General features: G+C 46.7%; 1 protein-coding gene across 3 annotated transcripts in view; it reads left to right on the top strand.

Annotated features, from left to right (window-relative positions):
• Evc2 (EvC ciliary complex subunit 2) overlaps positions 1-26,408 on the top strand; it is a 94,937-nt gene that overhangs the window by 17,650 nt on the left and 50,879 nt on the right. For all 3 annotated transcript variants that reach the window (XM_006985610.4, XM_076545685.1, XM_042285909.2), the window contains 4 exons: positions 3,684-3,818; positions 7,086-7,225; positions 15,884-16,208; positions 22,444-22,683. In XM_006985610.4, the coding sequence (XP_006985672.2) occupies positions 3,684-3,818; positions 7,086-7,225; positions 15,884-16,208; positions 22,444-22,683 (840 nt within the window). The remainder of the gene's footprint in view (positions 1-3,683; positions 3,819-7,085; positions 7,226-15,883; positions 16,209-22,443; positions 22,684-26,408) is intronic.

The raw sequence follows: 26,408 nt of genomic DNA, 5'->3' as shown, positions 1-26,408 counted from the left end.
TTTAAGTCTCTGTGGACACCAGCACCTACTGCTGGTGTCATTTTTATGTAGTAAGAGAGCAACACCAACCGCCAGTGTTCTGTGATCAGTGAGAATGACCGTCATTACAGTATCAGGTTCAGGTGTCGAGAGGAGCCGCTGTGGTACTGGAAGCATGATGTGTGGCCCAGCGCGGTATTCTTGGGGACTGGAGTCCACTGTGCATAGCTTCCGTAAGCTGATGCTGACTACAGGATGGACATAATCCCAGGTATCCTGAGGGGAGATCCATGCCAGTGAGGCTGGACCCTTGACGGTGGGTGTGTTTAGCAGGTCTAACCTGGGCTCTTGAAGAGGTAACAGGGTTATATTGGTGGGCGAGTGGTGGCTGGAAGAACTGTCAGACCGAACAATGGCATGCATCGGCTTGCTGTGTGGCTGGCATGCTGGAGCATGCGCAAACTACCCTACTGCCTCAAGCTAGCAAGCCAGTTAAGGAAAAGAAGGCCTTAGGAAATTTCTTCTTAGTCTACTGCCCATATCCCTGTCATTGTCTGCCTCCTTGGGGAGGAGAGTTTCAGAGTGTCCCATAGTGCCAGACCTGGACTGCAGGTCTCAGATTCCTCCAGACCCTCCTACTGCTTGTGGATTGGGCACTGCTGGCTGGCAGGCACCAGGATGGCAGGTGGCTGTGCTCTCTGGGAAGGAGCCCAGAAGCCTGTGAAGATACACAGAGAGAGTTCTACCCATGGTCACAGTGGCCAGAGTCATTCAGGGTCCACTGCCAGCGGTCCACCCAGGGAGAGAGAGAGCTTACATGTGTGTGTCCATGCAGTGAAGTGGTGTTTTATTTAATGGGGAGAAGATGATGTCCTGGGTGGATTTAGGGCCAAATGAGTGGATCTCTTGAAAGAACGACAGAGGTGGATGTTCTAGTCAGAGCAAATCTGAATAGATAAAGTAATGTATAGAAAGTTAATCTGGGGAATTTGAATATAAGCGGTTTGCAATTTTACTTTTAAAAACAATGGCAGGAAAGATAAGCAAGAAACATGGAGAGATATTTATAGTGTACATAAAAGACAAGTGGCCTAGTATGTAGAAAGCATATGTTAACTTACAAGAGTAGGAAGTCATAACAGATGGCTAGCTATGAAATGAGATTTAAAAAAAAAAGATTTATTTCTTATGTATACAGTGTTCTGCCTGTATGTATGCTTGCAGGCCACAAGAGGGCACCGGATCTCATTACAGATGGTTGTGAGCCGCCATAGGGTTGCTGGGAATTGAACTCAGGATCTCTGGAAGAGCAGCCAGTGCTCTTAACGGCTGAGCCATCTCTCCAGCCTGAAATGAGAATTTTTGAACACATGGTTTTACAGAGAGTCCTTGAAGCCTTCTAGTTGTCACATTATTAGCAAAACCACAAGGCTTTGAGTTCAGATGGCGGCGTGCAGGTAATCATGTCGTCACTATTGCTTTTTCTGCCACATCGCTTTCCAGCCCGCTGGCCGTTGTCCTGACCTCAGCTCCTGAGTGTCCTAGCTGCCTCCAGTGCTCCTCAGCAGCTCAACACAGGGCTTTAGTTGTCTTCCTAAGAACCCAGACCTTCCCGTGCTCTTTCCTTAGGGGCTTCTTACTGACATTTCTTCAGAAAAGTTAAGCCCCTTGTCTCCTCCAGGGGCTACTGGGACCCTCTGTTTTCCATATGGTCCCCCAGGCCTTTCTCTCAGACATCTCTCAGACCAGCATCTCTGACTCTGGTCACCCCCTACTCCCCGGGCAGGTTGTTTGCCCCCTGCTGGACTGCCATGGCATCGCAGCGTCAGGCTTACTCCTCTGACTGGCCCCTGACATGATTGTTGACATGAGACTTTGCCTAGAAGAGGCCTTTGAATCTCCTTTTATGTGAGCTGCCACTGGAAGTTACCAACCACACTTAGCCCTGATCAAGAAAATCCCTCATGGCTGTGCCCAGCGCCTATCTCCTAGTTGATTCCTGATCTAGTCAAGTTGACGCGACTAAGACGAGCCATCACCTCGAGGCTTCATTAGGACATGTGAAGTGTGATTGATACTGCCTGCCGTGGATCTGAACACCCACGCATCAGCTGGAGGCCAAGAGTCTCTTTCCTGTCACACCACTTCCCCAGGTCATCGGGACACGGGGCAGCAAGCCACCATCCTGCCTGCTCCTTGGATATGGAGTGCCAAGCGAAAGATTTCAGCAAAACTTGTTGAAACCTTGTATGGGGGAGACATGGAAAGTCATCCTGTGTATTCCCCTTTTCCTGAGTTTGTGGGGGCGGGGGGGGGGGGGAGGATTACTGTGTGGCTACTGGGCTTCCTGAGATCCCCTCTGCACCCAGCCTCCTCCTCACAGAAAAGCTCGTCAATGGCAGCTGTCCCACCGTCAGGGAGAACTGCTGCTGCTGCGTTAGCTTCCTGCCTTCCAAGCCCATACATATATTTATCACATAATTGAAGCCAAACTTTCTACACGAGCCTTCATTGTGTCTTTGGAACTCGGTATTGAATTCCCATCTTTTCATCTCTTCTTGAAAGGCCTTTTTGTGCAGTATCACTCCTCATAAATGCTATGAAGAATCCATCAAAGGCAAGGTTGCAGCGAATGTGTGATTAAAGGGGTGGGCACGGTGAGCGATGATTCTTTGCAAGAGGCGGGGGGGGGGGAGTTAACATGCTCTGGGGGTGGAGGCTGCCACAGCCACCTTTTTTGCTTTCTGCCTAGATATCGCAGCATAGGTTCGCTTGTGTCTCAACATCTGTGCTGACGGTGGTTAGTGGTGGGCTTTGGCTGTGCTGTTCGTGGGGACATTTAAGGATGCTGACTTGAGGATGCTGTATCTAATACTTGAACAGCCTCAGTCTGGGTTCCTGTCTCTCCCCAGTAGAGGGGTGTCACTGGTACAGATCATCCAAGGCCACTGTCGGCTTTTGTACCCTCACATGCATTCTGTCATTCAGCCCTACATCCATTTACTGTTGCCCAAGTGTTCCTCTACCACGAGCCTTTCTCTGCTTGCAGTAGTAATGGCAGTTCAGATGCCCTGAGATGGCTCTGCAGTTAAGAGCACTGCCTTGCCTTCCAGGGGACCCAGGTTCAACTCCCAGTACCTACATGGTAGCTCACAACTGTCTATAATTCCAATTGCATGGGACCCAACACCCTCACACAGACATACATGCAATGCACATAAAATAAAAGTAAATCAAGTTAAAAACAAAACAAAACAAAACTCTAAACAGATGTTCTGATATGTGGTGAGGTCTTCAGCTTTTGTAGTGTGGATGCTACATGTATGTGAGTGTGTGCGTGCGTGCGTGTGTGCGTGCGTGTGTCTGTGTCTGTGTGTGTGTGTACATATTCATGTATGTGTACACACAATAACAAAATAGGCAATTTATTGGCATTGATAGTGTGGGAATCAAGTATTGCAAACCCATTACTACTATATAGTTCCAGAACATTCACATCACTTCCAGGGGAAATTCAGTACCTATAAGCAGTTGCTCTCATCCCTTCCCTCCCAGCCCCTGGCAGATATTCTCCTGCCTCCAATCTCTGTGGTTTGTAAACTCTGGGTATTTCTATGTTTTCTGCTACCTTGGGGTCATCTACCTGACTGGGAGTCAAGTGGTGGTAGCAGGAGGGAACCTCAGACTCCTTTCTCTTCATGCAGGTTCTACCTAACCATGGCCTCCACGCAGCAGGCTTCATCGCAGCCTTCCTCATCTCCCTCGTGCTGACCTTGGTGGCCCTGTTCTTCCTGGCACAGGGTCGGTGTCTGCAGGGAAGTGTGCTGGCCAGATGCCGGGTGAGTCTCCCTTCCCAGGGATGCTTTAGTAGGCAGTGGTGTAAATGGACATTCATCCTTCATCCTGATGTGTCTCAACTCTGGACCATGTCAGACCCCACTTGGGAGCTAAGGATAGATGCTCAAGTTTGCTTCTTCGGGGACCCAACCCTACCCTTCACCCTGGGGCTGAGGCTGCATCTCAATGGTAGAGCAGCTGCTTAGCCTTTACCAGGCCAATCCACAGCATTGTCAGTAAATAGGGAACTTCATTCATTCATTCATTAATTAAGCAAAAGCTCCTAGAATGATTCCCTAAAAAAATTATTATTCTTAATTAACACACAATTGTGTGAATTTATCTGGCAGAATGTGATAGGTTGACACATTCACACAGTGTGTAGTGATCAGTTGAGCATGGCACACCCGTCACCTCAGGCATTTACCCTTTCTTCCTGTGAGGAAATGTTCAAACTCTCTTCTAGCTGGTGTGAAATATGTGGCACCTTCTTGGTGACCAGGTTGCCACCCCGTGCTATGGAACTGCCCAGCATTTTCCTCCTGCCTGCCCTGGACAGCCTCTTCCAGTCTCCTCCCCTGCACCCTCCCCAACCCTGCTAACCGTCACTATGCTCAACCTCTAAGGAATCATCTTTTTTAGAGTCCACATGTGATGGAGAGCAGTGCTTGGCTAAGTTCAGATGTCGCATCCTCCAGGTCCCCCCGGGTGTTGACAGTGTGGTGGTTTGAATGAGAACACCCCAGATAGGCTCATGTATTTGTACGCTTGGTGTCCAGTTAGTGGGACTGAGGGAGTGTTTCACTGGGGATGGGCTTTGAGGTTTAAAAAGCCTACACCAGGCTCAGTCTCTCTCTCCTTCTCCGCCTATGGATCAGGATGTAAAACTCCCAGCTACTGCCCCTGCATCATGACTATCTGTTTCCCATCATGATGATTATGGACTACCCCTCTCAAACTGTAAGTAAGGCCCTAATTAAATACTCTAAGAGTTGCCTTGGTCATGCTGTCTCTTCATAGCAGTAGAACAGTAACTAAGACAGATGGAATGGTGCTTTTTTATGGCTAAATAATATTCCACCCATTGTGTGTTTATGTGTGATGAACACTTAGGTTGACTTCATATTTAGCTGATGGATGTTTTAACTGTTTCCAGGTGTAAGAACCTTACATTTTAGCACTCCACTTGTAGGGTGGGAGTGTTCTTGCTACTCCCAATTCAAGCCCCATTCTATGCCACCTGCTGGATGGAGCCAAACTCCTTGGACTGGCTTGTGTGTCCCCCCTGTGACCTAACCTGTGCCTCATTTCCTCCCACCCCTCACTTTCCCCTCTGGATGTATCCAGTGACTGGCTTCCCTTAGGGAGCTGAGCTCTTCTTGCTCACATTAATGGGCTTTTCCAGTTCCTTTCTCCATCTTCCCCTCGTGAGTCTCTGTCCTCTTCTTTAAACATAAACCAAGCATCTACTTGTCCGGGAATCATTGTGGGTACGTCCTGGTAGATTGCAATCTCTCTGGGTCCTCTACTTGCTTTGAGAGACTCCACACATGACCGTTTAAACCTAAGTTCTTTCAGTCTGCATTTCCACAGGAGTACACCCTGAAGCCAGACTCAAAGTCACTCCATTCCAGGAAATAATACCTCCAGGGCATGGCAGGAGGAGAGGGTCACCAACAATGCCAGGTGTGTCCTTGAGTGCCATCAGAGACAGACACCTGGAGCCAACCTGCCTGAGGGACTGGAGAGGGCAAAAGCGGCCTCGGAGCCAATCTTCCTGCGGCTGTGGCCGTGTGTCTCCATCTCACAGACCTGTGTGCTCATCAGGGAGGAGCCAGGAACATCACGTCCAGGTTGAGGAGGCCACTTAGCAGTTTCCCTCTGATGGGGAGGATGATGAAGGATTTTAAAAATGATTTCTCTGTCATTTTAAATATATATTTTATTAATTCTTTGGGACTTTCACATAATGTATTTTGATCATATCCATCTTCAGTCCTCCTCCTAACTTTTCCCAAGTCCATCCCTAACTTAAAAAACAATCTCCTGAGTCAGGTGTGTGCTTCCTATACACTCTTAGGTGTGGGGCCGTTCAGTGGAGCAGAGTCACCAGGGTCAGACCCCTAAAGAAAACTGTCCCTGTCTCCCTAAGAAGCCATTAGCTGTCAATAGTTTCTTAGGGGTGGGGGTTCACAAGCCCCTCTCTCCTCTATGGTGAAATGTTGACCGGCTTGATCTTGTACAGGCCGTGTGCAGGCAACCACATCCTGTCATTTCCAGAAGACACTGTTTCACCCTGGTCCTCCTTGACCTCTACCTGTTCTGCCTCTGTGTGTGTGTGTGTGTGTGTGTGTGTGTGTGTGTGTGTGTGTGTGTGTGTGTGTCTGAGTGCATGCGCGCGAGAGCGCACACAGTGCATGCACTCACTTGTTCCTGTGTGCATATGTTCTTCTCAGGTGCCTCCCAACTTGTTATTATTATTATTATTATTATTATTATTATTATTATTATTATTTTCTGAGACAGGGTTTCTCTGTGTAGCTTTGAGCCTTTCCTGGACCTCACTCTGTAGCCCAGGCTGGCCTTGAACTCACAGAGATCTGCCTGCCTCTGCCTCCCGAGTGCTGGAATTAAAGGAGTGCGCCACCACAACCCGGCCTATTTTATTATTTTTTTTTTTTTTTTTTTTTTTTTTTTAAGACAGAGTTTCTCTGTGTAGCCCTGGCTGTCCTGGAACTCACTCTGTAGACCAGGCTGGCCTCAAACTTACAGAGATCTGTCTGCCTCCTGAGTGCTGGGATTAAAGGCGTGTGCCACCACCACCCAGCCCACCTTGTTTTTTGAGGCAAGGTCTCTTATTAACCTGGAACTCACCAGTTGGATAGGCTAGCTGGCTAGCTGTGGGACCCAGGGATCTGCCTGTCTCTGCCTCTCTGTCCAGCCTTCTAAAAATGTGGGTTGTAGGGCTCGAACTCAGGTCCTCACATTTGGGTGGCAAGCGCTTTCCTGACTGAGCTATCCCCCAGTCTCAGTAGCAGAGTACTTATGGTTATGTCTTAGCATGTAGTTGTTTTATCTCCTCAGCACACTTGTGTGAGGCCGTTGCAACCAGCACCTTCTTCATTTGCTGAGACAGTATAGGCTCTGACTAGGACAGGGGCTGGTCTGAGGTGGGAGGAGGCCAGCCTCTCTGACTCTACAGCCTTGTCCTCCCTCCCAGCATGCAGTGTTCCCCGCAGGCCAACTCAGCTGTCTCTGCACTTCTACAGGTCCAGCGCCCCGAGAACAAGCTGGAGCCCTCACCCTTCACCTCTGCTAATGGTGTGAGCCAGGATCTTTCCCTCAATGACCAAGTGATTGACATCCTGACTTCTGAGGACCACGGGGGCATGCTTCAAGCCTTAGAAGAGTAAGGGTCCTCAGTCTTATCCGCTCTTGGGAGGTGACGGGTTGGGAGCAGCAAATACGAAGTGTCCTTGTGGTCACTTGGTGGTCAGAATGGTAGTGCTGTTAGGCACTGGATATTATTGGGCCGGCTGGATGCAGAAGAAGGAGGGGCTTCCGGAGCCCCAGAAATGCTCCCTGGAGGAGGCGACACCTTCAGTCCTGTTCGAGGTGCCCAAGTGGAGTGAGGGGAAATACTTCAGGCTGAAGAAGGAAAGGGAGACAGAAGGATGGGAAGGAGCGAGGGGCGTTTGTGAAATCATGCTGCGTGTGCTGGGTGTTCGTTTACTGACTGCAGAAAACAGGGAAGAAACACATGTTTGAAAAAGAGGCCGGCACAGTGCCAGCTGTGGTTTGCTGGGGAGAACTCTGTATTGTTGATAAAGACCCACAGTGCCGTGTGTCCAACAGAACATCCTACCAAACCCTGGATGAAAAAAGATGCAAACTAACCCAGGACTTCAGAAACACCTTGGGAGTGGGATAGGGGTGAGGTGAAGTGAGGTAGGGTGGGGTGGGATGAGTGGGGTGAGGTGAAGCTGTGTGAGATGAGGTTGGGGTGGAGTGAGGTGTGGTGGGATGTGGTGACTGGGGGAGTGTTGTTTTCCACTCACATGAGGACTTGGAGGTTAGGAAGCCTTTCCAGGAACACAGCTAGTAGTCTACAGGGTTCTCGACAGTTATAACCCCAGACAGACATATCCCTAAGGCTCACTGGCCAGTCAGCCTAGCCTAACTGGTAAGCTAGTGAGAGACCCCGTCTCTTAGAGCAAGGTAGATGACTCCTGTGAAATAACACCTGAGGTTGTCCTCTGGTACACACACACATACACACACACACACACACACACACACACACACACACACACACACACACGCACACATGCACACACACACACACACACACACACACACACACACACGCACGCACGCACGTGAACTAGCACTGAGCAGGGGAGGGCCTAGAAGCAGAGCCAACCAAACAGTGCCAGGCCTGTGTCCCTGGGTTTAGAAACCTATGTTCCATGGCACACAGCGTAGGTCCAAGGTAGAGCATTTAAGCTGTGTCTCCTCCCAGGACAGACATTGTACTGAGTCTGACTCGTGGTGCTTTGTGACCTACTTGTAGACCTTGGCAGTGCAGACCCATGCCTTACTTGGGGGATGCTTCTCTCATGTTCAGCAGCTCTGTGAGCAGCCAGGCCGGGAGCCTTGGATGCACAGGACCAACTTCACACAGTGTTGAGGCTCAGGCCTCCATCCATTTCTGGCTTTCAGGGTAGTGTGCATTCACTGGATATTTAGGCTTCGTATAGCTGTTCACAACCCTTCTTCATTTTTGCTCGATTCTCTAATTGGAATGCCAGGGATGGCAATTAAAATTTGCCACCTTGTCTTAGGAAGGCAGAGATGGGTGGGCAGCTGGGAGGCAAGCTCTTGGCAGGAACTCAAAAATACCACCTCATATATTGTGATATGAACACAAGCAATTATCAAAGCATTTCCTAGCCAAAAGTCAGATGTTAGCCTGCCCTCCCCTCTCCCCAATATGAAAGAAGAGTTCAGTGGGATGATTTGATTTGGATAATCAACAGCTGGGTGTTTAATTTGCACATACACAGGACTCTGCATGCTTCTGACCCAGTGAAGTAGTCCTCTTCAGCAGGAGTGTGTTGCCCTCTTTTGATTCCAGATGTGAAGGGTGTCAGGAGCCCAGCCTCCTCCATCCCGTCACAGGCAGCTCTCTATGGTGTTGCAGCTTGCTAATTCTGATGTGGGAGTGTCGACATTCTTAGTGACTCTCAGGGCTGTCTCTTCGCTTCTCCTTGGTTGCTGATCTGAGGAGCGTTTCACATCGATTAGCAAGCATGGCTGCGAGATTCAGCCTAAGAGTGAGATTCATCCCTCCTCTCAGAGGCTCACCCTCCTTCCCCAGCTCAGTTGTAAAAAAGTATTTTATTGTTATGGCTGATGTGCCTGCATGGATGTCTGAGCAGCATGCATGGGTCTGGTGCCCACAGAGGCCAGAAGGAGTTGTTGAATTCCATGGGGCTGGAGTTACAGATGGTTGTGAGCTGCTATGTGGGTGCTGGGAATTGAACATAAGTCCTCTAGAAAAGCAGGCAGCGGTCTTTAAAAAATTTTATAATTAAAATTTTGCATTTATTTTACATACCAACCACAATTTCCCCTCCCTTCTCTCTTCCTGTTCCCTCTCCACCTCCCATCTACCCCACCCCTCAATCCACTCCTCCTCCATTCAGAAAGGGGCAGGCCTCCCATTGGAGTCAACAAAGCATGACATATCAAGTTGAGGCAGGATCAGTCTCCTCTCTCTGCATCAAGGTTGGGTGAGGCATCCCAGCATGGGGAATAGGTTCCAAAAAGCCAGCTCATGTACCAGGGACAGACCCTGATCCAACTACTAGGGGCCCCACAAACAGACCAAGCTACACAACTGTCACCCACATGCAGGGGGCTTAGGTCGGTCCCATGCAGGCTCCCTAGCTGTCAGTCCAGAGTCCCTGAGCTCCCACAAGCTCAGGTCAGCTGTCTCTGTGGGTTTCCCCATCATGATCTTGACCCGCCTTGCTCATATAATCCCTCCTCCCTCTCTTCAGCTGGACTCCCAGAGCTCAGCCCAGTACTTGGCTGTGAATCTCTGCGTCTGTTTCCATCAGTTACTGGATGAAGGCTCCCTGATGACAACTAGGGTAGTCACCAATCTGATGACAGGGGAAGGCCAGTTCAGGCACCCTCTCCACTATTGCTAGGAGTCTTAGCTGGGGTCATCCTTGTGGATTCCTGGGAGTTTCGAAGGTAGTGGTCTTAACCTCTGAGTCATCTCGCCATCCCCACTCCCCAGCTCAGGCTTAAAATGTATTGACTCAATTGTGTTTCAGCCTCAGAGGTTGGACACTGGTTTGGGTACCTAGTCTGTCTGTCTGTCTGTCTGCCTGCCTATCTGCCTTCCTTCCTTCTAGAATTGTCAGAATTGTCATTTTTTTTTTTTTTTTTATCTTTCTTTGTTGACCTGTCATAAGGTTTAGGAGCTCCCACAAAGAAAATGTCAGGGGCTTAGTATGCATGGAAATCAGTCTCTCATGGGCTCCTTACTAAAAATAGCCCTCTTCTCTCGTAAGTCATTTACCCTGCTTGTACTTCTTACTGGAGGTTTAGCCGGGCTTCTCACCCAGCAAGCGGGCAGCGTGATTGTTGCCACATTTCCAATACCCGGTGCTACTGTGCCCTTTTCTCAATGCTGACCTACTCCTGAAAGGCTGGCCTGCTTGTTCAGCTTTGCATCACAGGCCGCCTCCCACAGAGGATTGGAGAGGGGGGTGTGTCCTTTGGTTTGTTTTTTTTTTTTTTTTTTTTTTTTTTAATCAGGTTCCCTGACTGTCGTCACAAGGGAAGTGGGCTTGGTCCCAATGCATGCTGGGACCTGTTATGAGGAAGGAGAAACTGGGTAGGATTGAGCGATCACAGAAGGTTCTCTTAGAAGCATGGTGTGCTTCCAGTAATTTAGTTTTACCCTAGCCAGAAACCTGGTCACACCAAGCATCTGGCACCATACGAAATTTTCATGGGTGCTTAATTTTCAGCCCAGGGAGCTGTCATTCAGAGAGGCCCACTGGCTTGCCTGAGGTCCTGTGGGTGGTGAGGAACTTGAATCCAGGCTAGGGCACTTCCAAATCCACTGTGCTACTGAAGAATGGTCTTTTATAAATCCTGAGTGCAGATGATTCAGAGACAGAGAGCCTAAGGGAAGACGTTCAGAGCTGTGTTTCTTTCTCTGATATTTCACTTACTGCCAGCTCTGAGCTGTCTGTCACTCCTGCCCCTGTGCCCTCTGCAAATGCTTTTGTACACAGTAGGTGTGCAGGGAGTCCTTGTGCTGAAGTTGTCGATACACATATTGAGTAGTTTTTTACATGCTAACCATATGGTGTGTTTGTGTTTACAACTCCCGTCTTTTTTATTCTTTCCAAACATTCTTCAAAAGTAGCAAAGTGAGCCGGGCGTTGGTGGCGCACGCCTTTAATCCCAGCACTCGGGAGGCAGAGCCAGGCGGATCTCTGTGAGTTCGAGGCCAGCCTGGGCTACCAAGTGAGCTCCAGGAAAGGCGCAAAGCTACACAGAGAAACCCTGTCTCGAAAAACAAAAACAAAAACAAAAACAAAAACAAAAAAAAACAAAAAAAAAAGTAGCAAAGTGGTCCGCCTCTGTAAAAGCCCACAGTGCAGGAAGATGGAGCTGTTTGCTGGCTTCTTTGGGTCATTTATTCTTTTTTTTTTTTTTTTGGTTTTTCGAGACAGGGTTTCTCTGTGTAGCTTTGCGCCTTTCCTGGAACTCACTTGGTAGCCCAGGCTGGCCTTGAACTCACAAAGATCCGCCTGCCTCTGCCTCCCGAGTGCTGGGATTAAAGGCGTGCGCCACCACCGCCCGGCGGGTCATTTATTCTTTAGGGTTGCTTCTTCATACTTGACACACTTTTAAAAATTAATTGATTGATGGGTATTTTAGGAGATCCTGGCTGAGGTCCAGTTCTGTGCTCAACATAGTGGTGGTCCCTGCCTGAATACTAGGTTTTGTCTTCGTGCTGTATACATGGGCAGAATACAAATGCCTTGGTGTGGGGACTCGAGGCCCCTCATCCTGATCATCCTCTTCCTCGTCTTGGAGACTGGGTCTCATGGAAGCCAGGCTAGCCTCAGAGTTTGCTTTGCGACCAAAGATGAACTTGAACTCTTGATCCTCCTGCCTCCATAACCCCAGTGCAGGGATGACAGACATGCACCAGCACACCTGGCCCAGGAGTTCTTCTGAGAGAAGATCCACTACACTGATTGGTGGTGGCAGCATGCTAAAGGTGGCATGGGGTGTGGGCATCTCTGAGTCAGAGTAGCAGCTGCATGGGCACGGTGGATTAGAGGGTCACACAGAGCTAGGAAAAAAGTCTCTCTGCAGCAGCAGCACCTCCATCTTGTATGCCCAAACTACTTTTTTTTTTTTTTTCATAGCATCCCTGGCTGCTAGAAGTCATGACACATGGGGGTAGGGTGTATGGGGGGATTCTGTCTTAGCCACCTAAGCCGGAAGTTCTTGAGTTCAAGGGCTTTCTGCTTCGTTCATGGATGGGCCCCCCATGCCTCAGGAAGGAAAGAGTGAACATTTCCAGGCACAGAGGCCCAAATACTCAATGAAGGAAGGTCCAGGAAGAAAGATGCTAAGAGCCCACCCTGGGGCTTTTACTGTATTTGGGTTGGTGACGAGCTGCTGGTTTGAAGGAAGTATCACTGGTTTTCTAACATTTCCCTCACCTTCTCTGACTCCCACTTAGTGATGATTCTCAGTGAGTATTTCCCCTGTCTCTCACTGCCTAGTCCCCATGTTGACGGGGTATAAGTGTGATGTTTGGCCTCTACAGGGAACCTTGCAGTGTTCTTTCCATGGAAATTGGCTTCTGATGAGGAAAACTTTCTCTTTGCTAATGCCGAGCTGTTTTGTGGGTTTATGGTTACACTAGCTAACTTGGAGACACCAGATTTATTCTAAAAGAGGCTGTGGCTGCTCAGGTTCCTTTTGAATTACTGTTCCTCATGTTGCTTTATGAGTCCTTTTCCCCATTCAGAAAAACATTTGCTGCTGTGTATATCAGTTGCATATCCTAACTTTCTTCTGATACCTTGCCTCATTGTTTGGTCAGAATGGTTAGTTTTTATGAGAACTAAATATGAAAGAAGGCTTGGACACCATTCTCATTGTTTATCATCAGTAGCCTACCAAAGTGTTCATTGTAGTTGGTTCTTGGAAATTCTAAACAATGGTGTTTCTTAGACGGGTATAGTAGACATTACAGAGTAGTACAGGAGTCCCGGCATCAGAACCCCATTCCGTGTGACCCCAAGTACCTGTCTTCTTGTTGTCATAAAGGATTTCCTGGGGGTAACAGAGAAAGATGTGTATTTCATTGTCCTGTAAATGATGACTGGCGAATGAAGGGTGATGGAAATGTTTCCCTTCCCCAGCAGACCTAATGCTATGTAGAGTGAGAAATTTGTTCTATTTATCTTTCTTTTTGAAGCCATTGGGCAATTAACAATGAGTGTTAATACGTCATTAATAGCTTGGAAATTTAACTGGTTTGAAGAAACTCTTTTTCTGTGTCTTGTGGCCTTGGGACATTGACAGTTTTTTCTGTTGCCACTTCTGACAGTCTGTGCAAAGCACGAGGCAGTGAAATGGCTACAGCCAAAATATCTCTGAGCTGGGTGCCTGTCAGACTATCGGCTCCGACTCCTCGGCAGACAGTTTCCCCAGGGCAGGAGCTGCTACGGATCGAAGTATGAGTATTTAGGGCCAACAAGATGTTAGGAAACTGGGCTGTGAAATTGTTATTTCTTTGCTTGGTACAAATTTGAACAGCAGTCTAAGGCCATCCCCATTATGCAGGTGGGAAAACTGTTATTTATTATGCGGTGCAATGTTATTTATTAAGCTGCACTGTTTACCTTGCAAGAAAAGTCATGAGGTACAACAAAGCCTACTATAAGAGTTTTTTAAGGGAATGGAACAGAAGGGATGTGCGTAGGCCTATGGAATGACCGTGTAGGAAGAGAGGGGAGGAGTATGTGGAACCCTTTTTTATAGATTCCCCACACACATGCTCATATGGGCTTATGTAGCTACGTGAAGCATGTGCATAGATTACGTGATCGTGCTGCTCGCAAATTACATGATCATGCAGAGCATGGATTACGTTGTAGGACGTAAGGCCCTGGGATGACTAAGCATCTTGCCAGCACACACATGGTCATGTAGCTGGGGGAGTGGCTAGGAATTCTAACAAAAACTAAGTCCTTTACTGAGCTCTCCTGGTTGGTACGTGGCTAGTTAGGCAATCATGAGAAAGAACGGGCAGTTTGCCCAGGCCAGGCCACCATAATTTCTGAATTAAAGAATAAATGATGGATGCAGCTGCCTGGCATGGTGCTTTCGAGCTTGCTATTCGCTTGTAACAGATCACTGCAGTCTTGGCAGCTCATGATAGAGAGCTGTTTGTTATCTTAGGAGTCTCGGGATCTGAGGGATTCACCAGGCAAAAGTCAAGCTTTGCAGCTTCCAGGGACAGCCTCACTCAGCGCTCAGCCCTTCCTAGGTCTTCTGAGCTTCAATCTTCTCTTGCATTCTTTCCTTCCTCATATCCTGCCTCCTCTGATCCTGATTCCTCCCCTACCTCTCTCTTCCAAGTTGAAAACCCTCTATGGATGCTTGGATTCTCACGTCAGCTGCCGAGCAATGGCTCCATCTGCAGCCCAGCTCCTTTGTCTTGTGACTGGTAGTCCACGTGTGCAGGACTGAAGACCCGGTGGGCGAGCTCTTCTTCCTCCTGCCCCACCAGGCCTCATTAAAGGTGTGAAGTCTGTTTTGTCTGTCTCAGAGTAGAACACAGCTTTTCTTTCAGAACTTGTGAGGTTCTGTCTGGCTCATTTAGCATTTAACCGTGCACACACCTCTTTAAGGCATCTCCTGTGATTCTTTCTGGATCCAACAGAGTTTTCCTTGCAGTTAAGTGCTTGCTGAGACAATGAAGGAAGCCAGTGCATGGATTACCCTTTAAAATGAGACTGATGGGGGGCTGGAGTGATGGTTCAGGGTTAAGAGCACTGGATGTTCTCCTAGAAGAATAGCCTTTATTGAAGTGCCTTTAACTCAAGGTAATATTTTCCTATAGCTCTTCAGGTAAAATATATGTAGGTAAATAGCCAGGTACCCATTTCTCTGTCCTTATGTGTATCTATATAGCTTCTTGACATTTACAGATATATGTTGAGGGGTTTCCAGATAGATGGCATAGCTAAGATTTGCTTTCGGTGCTCAGACACACATGGCAAGGAATAGAAGTAAGGGGATTGGTGAAAAGTGACAAAATTCAAGCAGACTGGTGTGGACCACAGTGTGTTCTCCATTTTCAAATGCTTGGGATTTTCAGTGATCCATCCCTTAATACTTTTATATTGTTTACATCCCATCAAATGACAGATGATGTGTACTATTGCAGAGCATGAGTAGAGGAAGGGTTAGACCTCTGGAAAACAGTTAGGCAGATGATCTGAGAGGCTAAGAAATGCTGCAGACATCCCACAATTTAAAGGCAGAAATTTTGATTTTTGGTTCATGGGCCGAGGGAATGGTCCATCACGATGGAGAAGATGTGGCCACAGGAACGGCTTAAGGCTGGTAGCAAGAATGTGAGACTCCTTGCTTATATCTGGGGAGGATCAGGAAGCAGAGACCAGACAGGAAGCAGGGTGGGGTTATAACCCTCAAGGCCTGAGTTCAGCATCCCACTTCTTCCAGTGAAGGTGTACCTCCTGTGGTTCTGTAACCGCCCCCCCCCCCCCAACAGGGCCACCAACTGATGAACCAAATGTTACACAAATGAGCCTGTGGGGGGACATTTTGCATTCAAATTATGAAAGAGTAGAAGGGAGAGAAAATGGGAAGAGAAGGAGGGGAGAGAGAAAAAGCCTTACCCACAAATACCTTAAAGCCTGACGGTTTTGGGGAGCCCCTGGTTCCGTCATGTAATGGAGTCCCTTTGACTTCTGTTTTGAAGGTTGGAGATCGCAACCCTGAATCAGGCAGATGCGGACCTGGAGGCTTGTCGAAACCAAATTAGTAAGGACGTCATTGCCCTTCTGATGAAGAATCTGACCAGTGGTGGTCACCTCTCTCCACAAACAGAGAGGAAGGTGACAGCTGCCTTCAAAGAGCAGTTTCTGCTGCTGGAAAATGAAATACAAGAGGAGTATGAGCGGAAGATGCTGGCACTGACAGCAGAGTGTGACCTAGAAACAAGGAAGAAGACAGAAACCCAGTACCAGCGGGAGATGGTGGCCATGGAGGAAGCAGAAGAGGTGTTGAAGCGAGTTAGTGAGAGGGTAAGGTAGCCCTGAAGACTTGTGCATTCTTTATTCCTCCTCAAGGTCTCATTTAGTTATCAGTGCTTCAGCCAATCCATCCATACATCCACATATCAAAATCACCTCATATCAAAATTTATCCACCTATCAGTTGTCTACCCACTTACTGATCCATCCATCCACTCATCTATCCACTTACCCATACATCCATTCTTTCATCTATCCATCTAACCATCATCCTATCAATTTACATATCCATTCACTTATCTACCCATTTATTCACCTATTCACCCATCTATTCACCTATCTACCTATTGATCGATTGATCCATCCATCTAACCATCCATATATCAGTTTACCAATGGACTTATCTACCCACTCATCTATCAATCCACTCATTAATCCATCCACATATCTATCCATCTATCCATCCATCCACCCATCCATTCATATATCAATTCATCTATAATCCACCCATTCACCCATCCATCCTCCCATATATCCATCCACCCATATATCCATCCACCCATCCATCCATCCATCCATCCATCCATCCATCCATCCATCCATCCACACATCTATTGTTATTGTTTAGATAGCCTTGGGGAGAAGCCTTCTGAGTTTCCTTTACTTTCTGGGCTTAGTTGGTTTTGTCTACTTCTTGAGTCTTATGAGCCCCTCTCTTCCTTCTAAGAGGGAGTGTTAATTTGGAAGACATTGTTACATAAATTATCCTGGTTCTGCATCCCGTGCCCTATGTCCTAAGTCCTCTGAGCACCCCTCAGAATGGATGGGATAAGTATTGGAAGAGAGAAGTAGTTAAGAGGCCAGTGGCCAACCTGAGAGAAGAGATCTCCCAGGCGCAGCTGAGCGAGTCTGAATTGTCTTCCCAGCAAGAGAGGTTCATGTCCTGACCATGTGACCTATGCCAGCACAGGTCTGAACACCCATGTCCTCTAGAGGCCCAGCAGCTTAGAGAAACCGCCTGACAGTTGACTCTAGGCCCCACCTGCCAGGCAAACACAGCATCTCCCCAGAAGTGAATAAAAATCTCAGGTGATGGCTCAGGGTCACTTAGTCTCCAGCACAGACAGGGCTGCCGTAAAGGACAGGCAGGTGTCACTGTGCACCACCTGTTCCCTTGCTCCAGGGACCTGCCTTGCCTCAGTGCTATCTTGTTTGGGGTGGGGCATGTGGCCTGTGTAGTTGCTATACTAGGTCCCTGTGGCTGCTAGAACAAGGTGGCACACATCTAATGTCAAAAAAAAAAAAAATGAGAATGTGTTCTTTTGTGATTCTGGAGTCTGGAAATACAATTCTGGGTGTCAGCAGGTCCCAACTCCCTCTGGGGTCTTTAGAGAGGACCTTCCTTGTTTGACAGATTTGCTGGTGGTTCCATGTATTCCTGGGGTTGTAGCTGAGTCACTTTAACCCTGTTCCATCCTCTCATGGCCTCTTCCTGGAACCCTGTCACCTCTTCCCTGTCTCCTGTAAGGACACTTGTCATTTGATTCAGGATCCTGAATGTACGTACATATGAGATCCTTAACTTGGTTCGACCTGCAAAGACCCTTAGAAGTTCGGATTTACAGGTTCCCAGGTTAAGAGGTCAGGACCTAGACATGTGCATGAGTTTGGGGGTGGGTGTTATTCTGCCCACTCTAGCTTCTCTGGTGACACCCCCTTCTCTAAAGTCCTGCCTATCACTGTGGTTCAGCCCACGTCTCCCCAAGCCAGGCTCTCAGGGAGTGAGAAGAGCCCACTTCTGAAACCAAGACACAGAGATAATCACAGATCCAGGGGGCCTCACCATGCTGATGCCCCTAGCCATTGGACTGCTCTGCCACCATGCAGTGAGTGTCACCTCCCCTTGCTATGTGGCCTCATTCCCACCCTGTTCGTGTCTGTAGCGTTTTTTTGTACTTCACTGTCGTGGCTGTGGTCCTGCGTTCATGGTGGAGCTTGGAGGATGGATCCCAGGTCTGCCTGCATTTCTCTTTCTTTGTGAAGCCCAGGCCTCCATCCTTGTCTATATAAACCTGCCTTCCCTAGGCCCCAGCCCCTCTCCCGCCCTCACTCCTACCTTGCTAGCCTGTAGTTGGTGCAGTGAGTTCCACTGCTCTGCATCATGGCTCACCTGTCCAGAGACGAGCGACCTCCTGTGAACCACGCTGCTTCCCAAATAACACCTGAGCTGCACAGCTCCTAGGACCAGTTCGCTTCCAGCCTGTGCAAGCTCCTGCAGGGCATGCAGCCACAGAACCTTACAATGGTCGGCCATGGGCGGCAGTCATCTTCAGACAAAGTGCAGAAAGATATTCGGGATGGAATGTATCTCTCCCCCTGGAGTTAGTCTATGCTCACATCGACACATCACAGGGCAGCCCACCCATATGTCACGTTTCAGTTTCTATGAGTCAGCTGAAAGCTCAGTATAAACTGGAAGAGAAACAAGAGCTTCAGTCAGTGCTTGATAGTGTCAGCCCTGCATGGGTGCTGTCGTGGTTTCCCTCTGGGTTAGTTACTTTTCTGTTGCTGGGGCAAAAAGCAAATTAGGGAAGAAACAGTTGGCTTTGGCCCACACTTTCAGAGGGAGAGAGTGTCTGTCAAAGCAGGGAGGCAGGGCAACGTGAGAGTGAGGGTGGTGTGGCAGTGAGGAGGCAGAGCGATCACATTTCATCCATACACAGGAAGCACAGAGGAAGAACAGAGACCCTAAAAGCCCACCCCAGTGACATGTTTCCTCCAGCAAGGTTCCACCTCCTGAAGGTCCATGACCTTTCCAGATAGCACCACCAGTTGGGGACAAAGTCAACCTGGGGAGGGTGGCATTTTATATTCAGACCACCACGCTTATTCTGTTGCTATGATAAAGTACTTTTGACAAAGTTCCATGGGGAAAAGGGGCTTTATTTCAGCTCACAGTTCCAGGTTATTTACAGTCCAGCAGGACTAGGAAGTCGAGGCAGCAGATACTTGAAGCAACTTGTTGTAATACATCCACCGTCAAGAGCAGAGAGAAACGAACACAGCATGCTAGTGCTCAGCTCACACTCTCTGCTCTTGCATAGTTTAAGATCCAAGCCTAAGGAATGGTGCCGCCCACTCTTAGCATGGATCGCTCCACATTAATTAATGTAATCAAGACAGGCCTCCATAGACATGCGCATGGGCCAACCTGGTCAAGGCGTTTCCTCATTCACTCTTCTTGGGTGATTGTAGATGGTGTCAAGTTGAAGTTCATGGTTTAATGTCATATTTAAGGAAACCTCAGACATATGAAATATGTACATATGAAATATTTACATTTGAAGGTGGGGAAACTGAGGACCAGGAAAGCAGAGCCTCATTGCTCAGCTCCCTAAGGCCCCTTGAGGTCCTGACCTACCTTCTCCTCCTTCTCCTCACCTGCTATAAATAGCACCCTGAACAGTGCTAGCATAACACTGGGAATGCTAGAGATGCCCAAAAAGGAGCATGTGGTGCAATACAGTAAGGTTGATCCCTCTTCTCTACCTAGGCACTTTTGGCTATTTAAGGACCTGTATCCTGCCTGGGTCCAGGGAGGCTTCCTAACTCCCTCTTAAGCTTCCGAAAGAGAAAGTTTCCTTCTGTGTAAGAACTTGACATTGCATCACAGATAGACGTATTTTTATAAAATGGTTTTCCAGTGTGCCAGTCTCGATGAATGGAGTCCAAAGAGCTACCTGAGGAAATCATAATTTCACATCTTGGATGGTGTAGAGTGAACTGGGGTGCAGGAGCAGCTCTGGGACAGCTCAAAGCCAGCCTGCGGTTGGCTGAAGCACCTTGCTGGCCACTCCTCCTCTCAGTGAAAAGCCTCTTTCATTGGAAAGTTCAGTAGGGATTTGGCCTTGGGGGATCTCTCATGGTATCCTTTTACTAGTGCACATTTACTGACAGCATCTAGTAAAATAGAAAAATCCTATACTAAAAATGGGGGTTTCTCCAAGCATGGTAGCTCATGACTGTAATCCCAGTAGCTGGGAGATAGAGGCAGGAGGATCCAGAGTTCAGAGTCATCCTCAGCTACTTGGTAGGTTCACAGCCAGCCCAGGCTATGTAAAACCTTTTCTCTCTTAAACAACAAAAGCACCTGGAGAGACAGCTTAGTGGTTAAGAGCACTGACTGCTCTTGCAGAGGACCTGAGTTCTATCCTAAGCACCCACATGGCAGCTCACAACCAAAGCAAATGATACCGTTTTTTGATCTCCTAGGTGCTAGGCATGCATGTGGTGGTACCAGGCCCACATGTGGTGCACATCCATACATGCAGGCAAAACACTCATGACATAGAAAATAACTAAGTATTAAAAACTTTAAAACAATAAAAGCAAAACAACAAGAACTCCGGTGGTGGGTTTAGTGTTTCTCTGAAGGAGTGGGCAGATTACCGTACTCTGTCTCCGTGGCACACTCACTTGGCCCTGTCGTTCTTCTGCCAATGTAGCGAGTGTGCTGCCTTCTCTCTGTGTGGTTTCAGAATCCAGACCTTAAAGGTTTGCCTATGGGGAACTTAAGGAAAGGTCCTGAACTTCTCTGAGCCTATGGCTCTGACCCTGAAAATGGGAAGACGTCCATTTTTGATGGCTGTGTAATGAATCACTCATTAGAGGCACTTAAAACAGCAGGATCTCCCAGCTTCCATGGACAAAAGTCCTGGCAGAGCCCAGCTGGGTCCTGTGCTCAAGATGCCTGAAGCTTGCAACTGAAGTCTCCTTTGGACCTTGGGGTCCTGGGCCTAGCTCTTCATGTTGTGGACACAATTCACTTTACTGTGTGTAAGACTGACCATCAGCTTCTGGAAGTTTCCTTTGACCATGGATACTCCACTGTCACTGTTGAGTTCATGGCCAACAGGAGAGAGGCTGTCTCTCTTTTAAGTGAGTACTCACCCCACTCCTCCTTAGGGGCTCTCATGTGATGTAGCCGTAGCTGTCTACGATGGAGCCTTCCCTCAACCCCAATTTACCCAGAGGCAATGGAGGAGGGACCTAATTACATCAAGGCACTGGGGTGGAGTACCGGGATAAGTGGGTAAAGAGCCTGTTGTGCACATGTGAGGGCCTGAGTTTGGATTCCTAGCACCCATGTCAAGCAGGCATAGTGATACATCTGTAACCCCACCTCTGGCAGGCCAGAGACAGACCCCAGGGGCTCCCTGGTAAGCCAGCCCAGTAGAAACAACGAGCTCCAAGTTCAGAGAGACCTTATCTCAATAAGTAAGTTGGGCAATGAAAGAGGACACTGGATGTTAACCTCTGGCCTCCATACAGGCACTTACACACACACACACATGAATGATAATCTCAGAAGTGGCCACCCATCATGTTCTAGTTTACACTCTCACACATGGAAGTATCACATGACATATCCATTGGGGTCCTATGATCCCACTTACCCGAGGGGCGTAAAGAGCACCTCCCTCCAGATGGGAGTGCTGCCCACTGCGTGCAGCTGCCCCAGATCTCAGCACAGGCAGCCAAGTACCATTTCTCAGCAGCTCTTTCCCTCTTCACTGAGGAGCTGAGCTCGGGCCTGATTGCTGGCATTTTTCTCCTCATTGATGCTGGGAGTCATCTTGTGAGTTTAACTGTGTGATCCGTTGACACTTCAGCGATTTCCATTTCTTGCAGACACTTTTCAAGCAATCTGATTTGCAAATTGGCACATGCCCGCCCACTGTGAACTTTCTGTTTTACACCTGTTCTGGCAGAAAATTCAGATAACGGGGAAGGATGGGTTAAAACAGCATCTTCCCAGGACTCAGCAGCCTCAACGCTGTCAGCTTGGGGCTGTGTGTGTGTGTGTGTGTGTGTGTGTGTGCACGCGCTTGCATGCATGTGTGTGCTATGTGTGTATGCCTGGGTGCACTTTGTTCATGTGTGAGTGCATTTGTGTGTTTGTGTGAGTACTGTGTATACACATACACACTTGTCTGCCTTTGCATGTACTGCTGTGTGTGCATACACATGCATTTACACAGTGAAGATGTCTATATCTGCACATGCACCTATATACAATGCACAGGGTTCATATGTGGTTACATGTGCACATACACTGTGTGTGCCTGTGTATGACATGTGCATGCAGAACAATGTGCGTGCATTGTTTGTCTGTTTTGAGTGTGCTGATGTATCCATCGTTTGTATTATCTACATGCATATGTGCACGTGTGGGTGCATGTTCACATCCGTTTGTCTCTCTCACAGATTCTTCTTCTCTCCACAGTCTGCTGCAGAGTGCAGCAGCCTTCTGCGGACCCTCCATGGGCTGGAGCAAGAGGAATTGCAGAAGTCCCTCGCCCTGCACCAAGCAGAGGACTTTGCCCAAGCCCACAGACAGCTGGTTGTTTTCCAGAGAAACGAATTACGCAGCATCGTCTATACCCAGATACAGAGCGCAGTGGCCAAAGGGGAGCTGAGGCCCGAGGTGGCTAAAATACTGCTGCAGGACTATTCTAAAGCACAGGTAATGTCTGCACTCAGGCTTGCCCCATAGAGAGGCATTTTCTAAACCCTTGGTGACGTCTTCCTTCTGTGCTGGGCCCTGGGAGCTCTCTATTCCTTCTTCCTGTAAAGCAGTGAGTTTCGGGCCTGTAGCGCAGAAGGTGACTCAGCACAAGCCATGGGCTCAGATTGACTTGGACTGGATTCTGGTTCTACCTCTATTAGCTGTGGGTCCTGATGCAGTGAAGGTTTAGTGAGCTGATCCTTGGCAAGTCGTTTTAAGCTTTACAAAAAATGTATCACACACACATATAGATGTAACCAACCGTTTTATTAAATAAGAAACACAGAAATAATGCAAAAGAGAAAGCCGAGAGGTCAGAGCTCAGAGCCAAAATCTCACCCTTCCGCCTGCGGTGTCCCAGCTTCCCGAATGAGGGCTCCTTTTCCTGTCTGTTAGTCTATTTAAAGAGACAGAACAAGCCACAGCTATCTCACCTCACCAGTTCCTCAGCTGGTCCTGTTTCCTCAGACTGGAAGCTTCTGTGTCCTCATCCCAATAGCTCTCAGCTGAACTGTGTTGCTCCAAAGCCTGAAAGCTTAACCAGCCAAATGCTTCTAGTTTCTGGTCCTCACGCCTTATATATCTTTTTGCTTTCTACCACCACTCCCTGGGATTAAAGGCTGGCTTTCTGGGATTAAAGGCATGTGCCACCACCGCCACACTTTTGCTATGGCTCTAATAGCTCTGACCCCCGGACAACTTTATTTATTAACATACAATCAAAATCACATTTCAGTATAATTAGATTACCACCACATTTCCCCTTTTCTATTTTAATAAAAAAAAAAGCAAAAGGTTATGACTAACAAAAGAAAAACTATATACAAAAGTACAATAACTATATACAATATATACAAATAATAAATACCTAAACAGGTATTTGACAAATCAGAGAAAATAATTCCATTATCTATCCTATTTTGGTAATTCCAAGATGTATCTAATGCACTTTCTATCCTAATTAATTTTTCAACTATAAGTAACTAATCTTCAACCATAACTAACTAATCTTCAACTCCCTCAGAGACCCAAGAAGGAAATAATATTAGCTAACAAAAATAAAAAACAGGAAGTGCATGCAAGCAACTTCCAAAAAATTTGTAAGTTGACAGAAACAGCCAGCTGCCTGGGCAGTCACCTGAGGTTTCTCCGCAGTGTTGGGGCATCATCTTCAGCCTATAGGCTTAGTGTATCTGACAGACTCATTTGTGAAGTAGGATGTATACAAGGTCAACAGTTCAATCTCACATTGGGTGAGAGCAGTCCATGTACCAGAAACACCTGAATTCCAGTAGTGTCCTGTCATGATTCAGGATTTTAATTTCTGGAAATTGTTGACAGTTTTTTAATTCAGCTGTCCATTCTTCTTGGCTGTGTATATATGGCTTCATCTCAGCATCCTCTTCTTCTCCACATCCCTCTATTAAATGCCAGTCTACTTTTGAGAGGCATGAGCTTTCAGCTGCTGTTCCATTGTACAACAGAATCCATCGGCCCTCTGCCTGTTAAGCTGCCTTCGAAGAAAAGGGCACCGTACCTTTTCCGGATGCGAAGGCCACTTCAGGGATGGGGCCATATTGTCCTGGCCTCAGAAGATGTCTCAAAAAGAAAAATTTTCTAAGTTATTAAAACATTTTAAATGCCATATTCTGTAGATCTCTGAAGGGTTTGAAGATGACCTGTCTAAAACATCTCTGCTCAATTTTTAAAACATATCTAATATGACTACAAGTTCTATTGAAATGTCTAACTACTAACTTTCATTTCTTTATATCCTAGTAGTTGGTAATAATAACATTCAAGGATCAGAAATTTGTATTACATTGTTAAATGAATGGTATAAATACAATTAGAAATATACATATAGCATTTTCTAACAATATCAGTTTCAAATTTGTATACAATATAAAACAATTCAATCCAATGTAAAGTATTAGTGATTGTCTTTTTCTTTTCTTTCTTTCTTTCTCTCTTTTTTTTTTAACAAGAACCTTAAATCTAATCTCCTTTGCTTAGCCTTTTTCTTAACCCTTGACAATAACTTGTAACCAGCCCCCCTAAATACTGAAAATTATCCCAGACCCAAAACCCATTAAAAAGACCAAAAAACCACCCACCCCACACCACCTCTTTGGGAATGTGGGCGATGTAGTCTTAAAATTGCTTCCTGCTGGGTATGGGCGAAGTTTTCTTTATAAAGCTGATCTGTGGATGATGTTTGTCAGCTTAATGATATCATTATTGTCCACGTGGAATTGTTGTTGTTGTGGGGCCCCATCTTCTTTCTGGAGACTTCAGTTGATGTTAGGCCTGGCCATGATTTCCTGCAGAAAACTGATAAGAGACTCGAACACAAAAACATATATATGCAGCTAGCCTTTTTTCTAGAATTAGTTAGTACTCTATATGACCATTCATATCTTAACAAAGTTTAAAATGTATATATATCTATATATCTTTATATGTTAATCCTGTAAATTTTGATATAAAATTCATACTTTAAGAAAAGTTTAAACAATCAGAATAGAATCAAAGAGTTGAGATTAGTAATAGAATAGTCCCTTAATTAATTTTGCTTTTGTCCTGTACCATAGCAGAAGATGGCTCTTATTCTGGCATGATACAGGGAGTTTGCATTTTCCTTTTAACAACATGCTTGATTTTAAAGAAGTAGAGAGCCATTCTCCAACTCCAAAGTCAGCTTTAAATTTTAATTGAACTGGGACTATTAGAAAACCAATAGTGTTAAATCTTTAGAGAAAAGCAGAAACAAACATTTAGGAAGACATAAAAATTTTTTAGATAATATATACCCATACACCGTTTCATTCTGTTTCTTGGGATAGATGATTTGTCCCTTTTCTTCAGTTGTCTCATTTGTCCAGTGTTCTTCAGATTCCTTAACCTTCATTCTCCTAAAAGACAAAAACAAAAAACCTTTCCCCAAGACTAATTTTGGGGATGTTTCCTTTTGACAAGTTATTATTTGATTAAATGAAAAGGCATGTGTTATTGATACCAGTTAGTTTAAATTGGATGTTCATGCTGGTTGATGAACTATCACCTCCTCTAATTAAGAGGTCTCTCTTGTTCAAATCAAACCTTTATCAATTTTGATGGTACCCACAGCTTATCTTCTCCTGTAGAAACAAAAGCAAAACCTCGTCCCCAATGTAATACATACCCTGGTTTCCATTCTGAGGTCAGCACATCCTTAAAGTATATAGGCTGATTTAATTCTGTAGTTTTTTCTATTATCCAATGTCTCTCTACAGCTGTTGTTCCTTTCTCATTGGCATTCAGAAAATTCAAAGTTAGAAGAGCATTATGCAGTCTATTTCTGGGGGTTTTTGTTACCCATTTCTGTTTATTTAGCATATCCTTTAGAGTTCTGTTTGATCTTTCTATAACTGCTTGACCTGTAGGATTATGTGGTATGCCTGTAATATGTTTTATATTGTAATAAGCAAAAAACTGTTTCATTTTAACAGAGACATATGATGGAGCATTGTCAGTTTTGATTTGTGCAGGTATACCCATGATGGCCATAACTTCTAGCAAATGAGTGATTACAGAATCAGCTTTTTCAGAACTCAAAGCAGTTGCCCATTGAAATCCTGAATAAGTATTGATAGTGTGGTGTACATATTTCAATTTTCCAAATTCTGCAAAGTGAAACACGT

The sequence above is a fragment of the Peromyscus maniculatus genome, chromosome 10, assembly GCF_049852395.1.
Source record: "Peromyscus maniculatus bairdii isolate BWxNUB_F1_BW_parent chromosome 10, HU_Pman_BW_mat_3.1, whole genome shotgun sequence".
Lineage (NCBI taxonomy): Eukaryota > Metazoa > Chordata > Mammalia > Rodentia > Cricetidae > Peromyscus > Peromyscus maniculatus.
The sequence above is the reverse complement of the archived record's forward strand: the minus strand, read 5'-3'. Positions and strand labels throughout refer to the sequence as shown.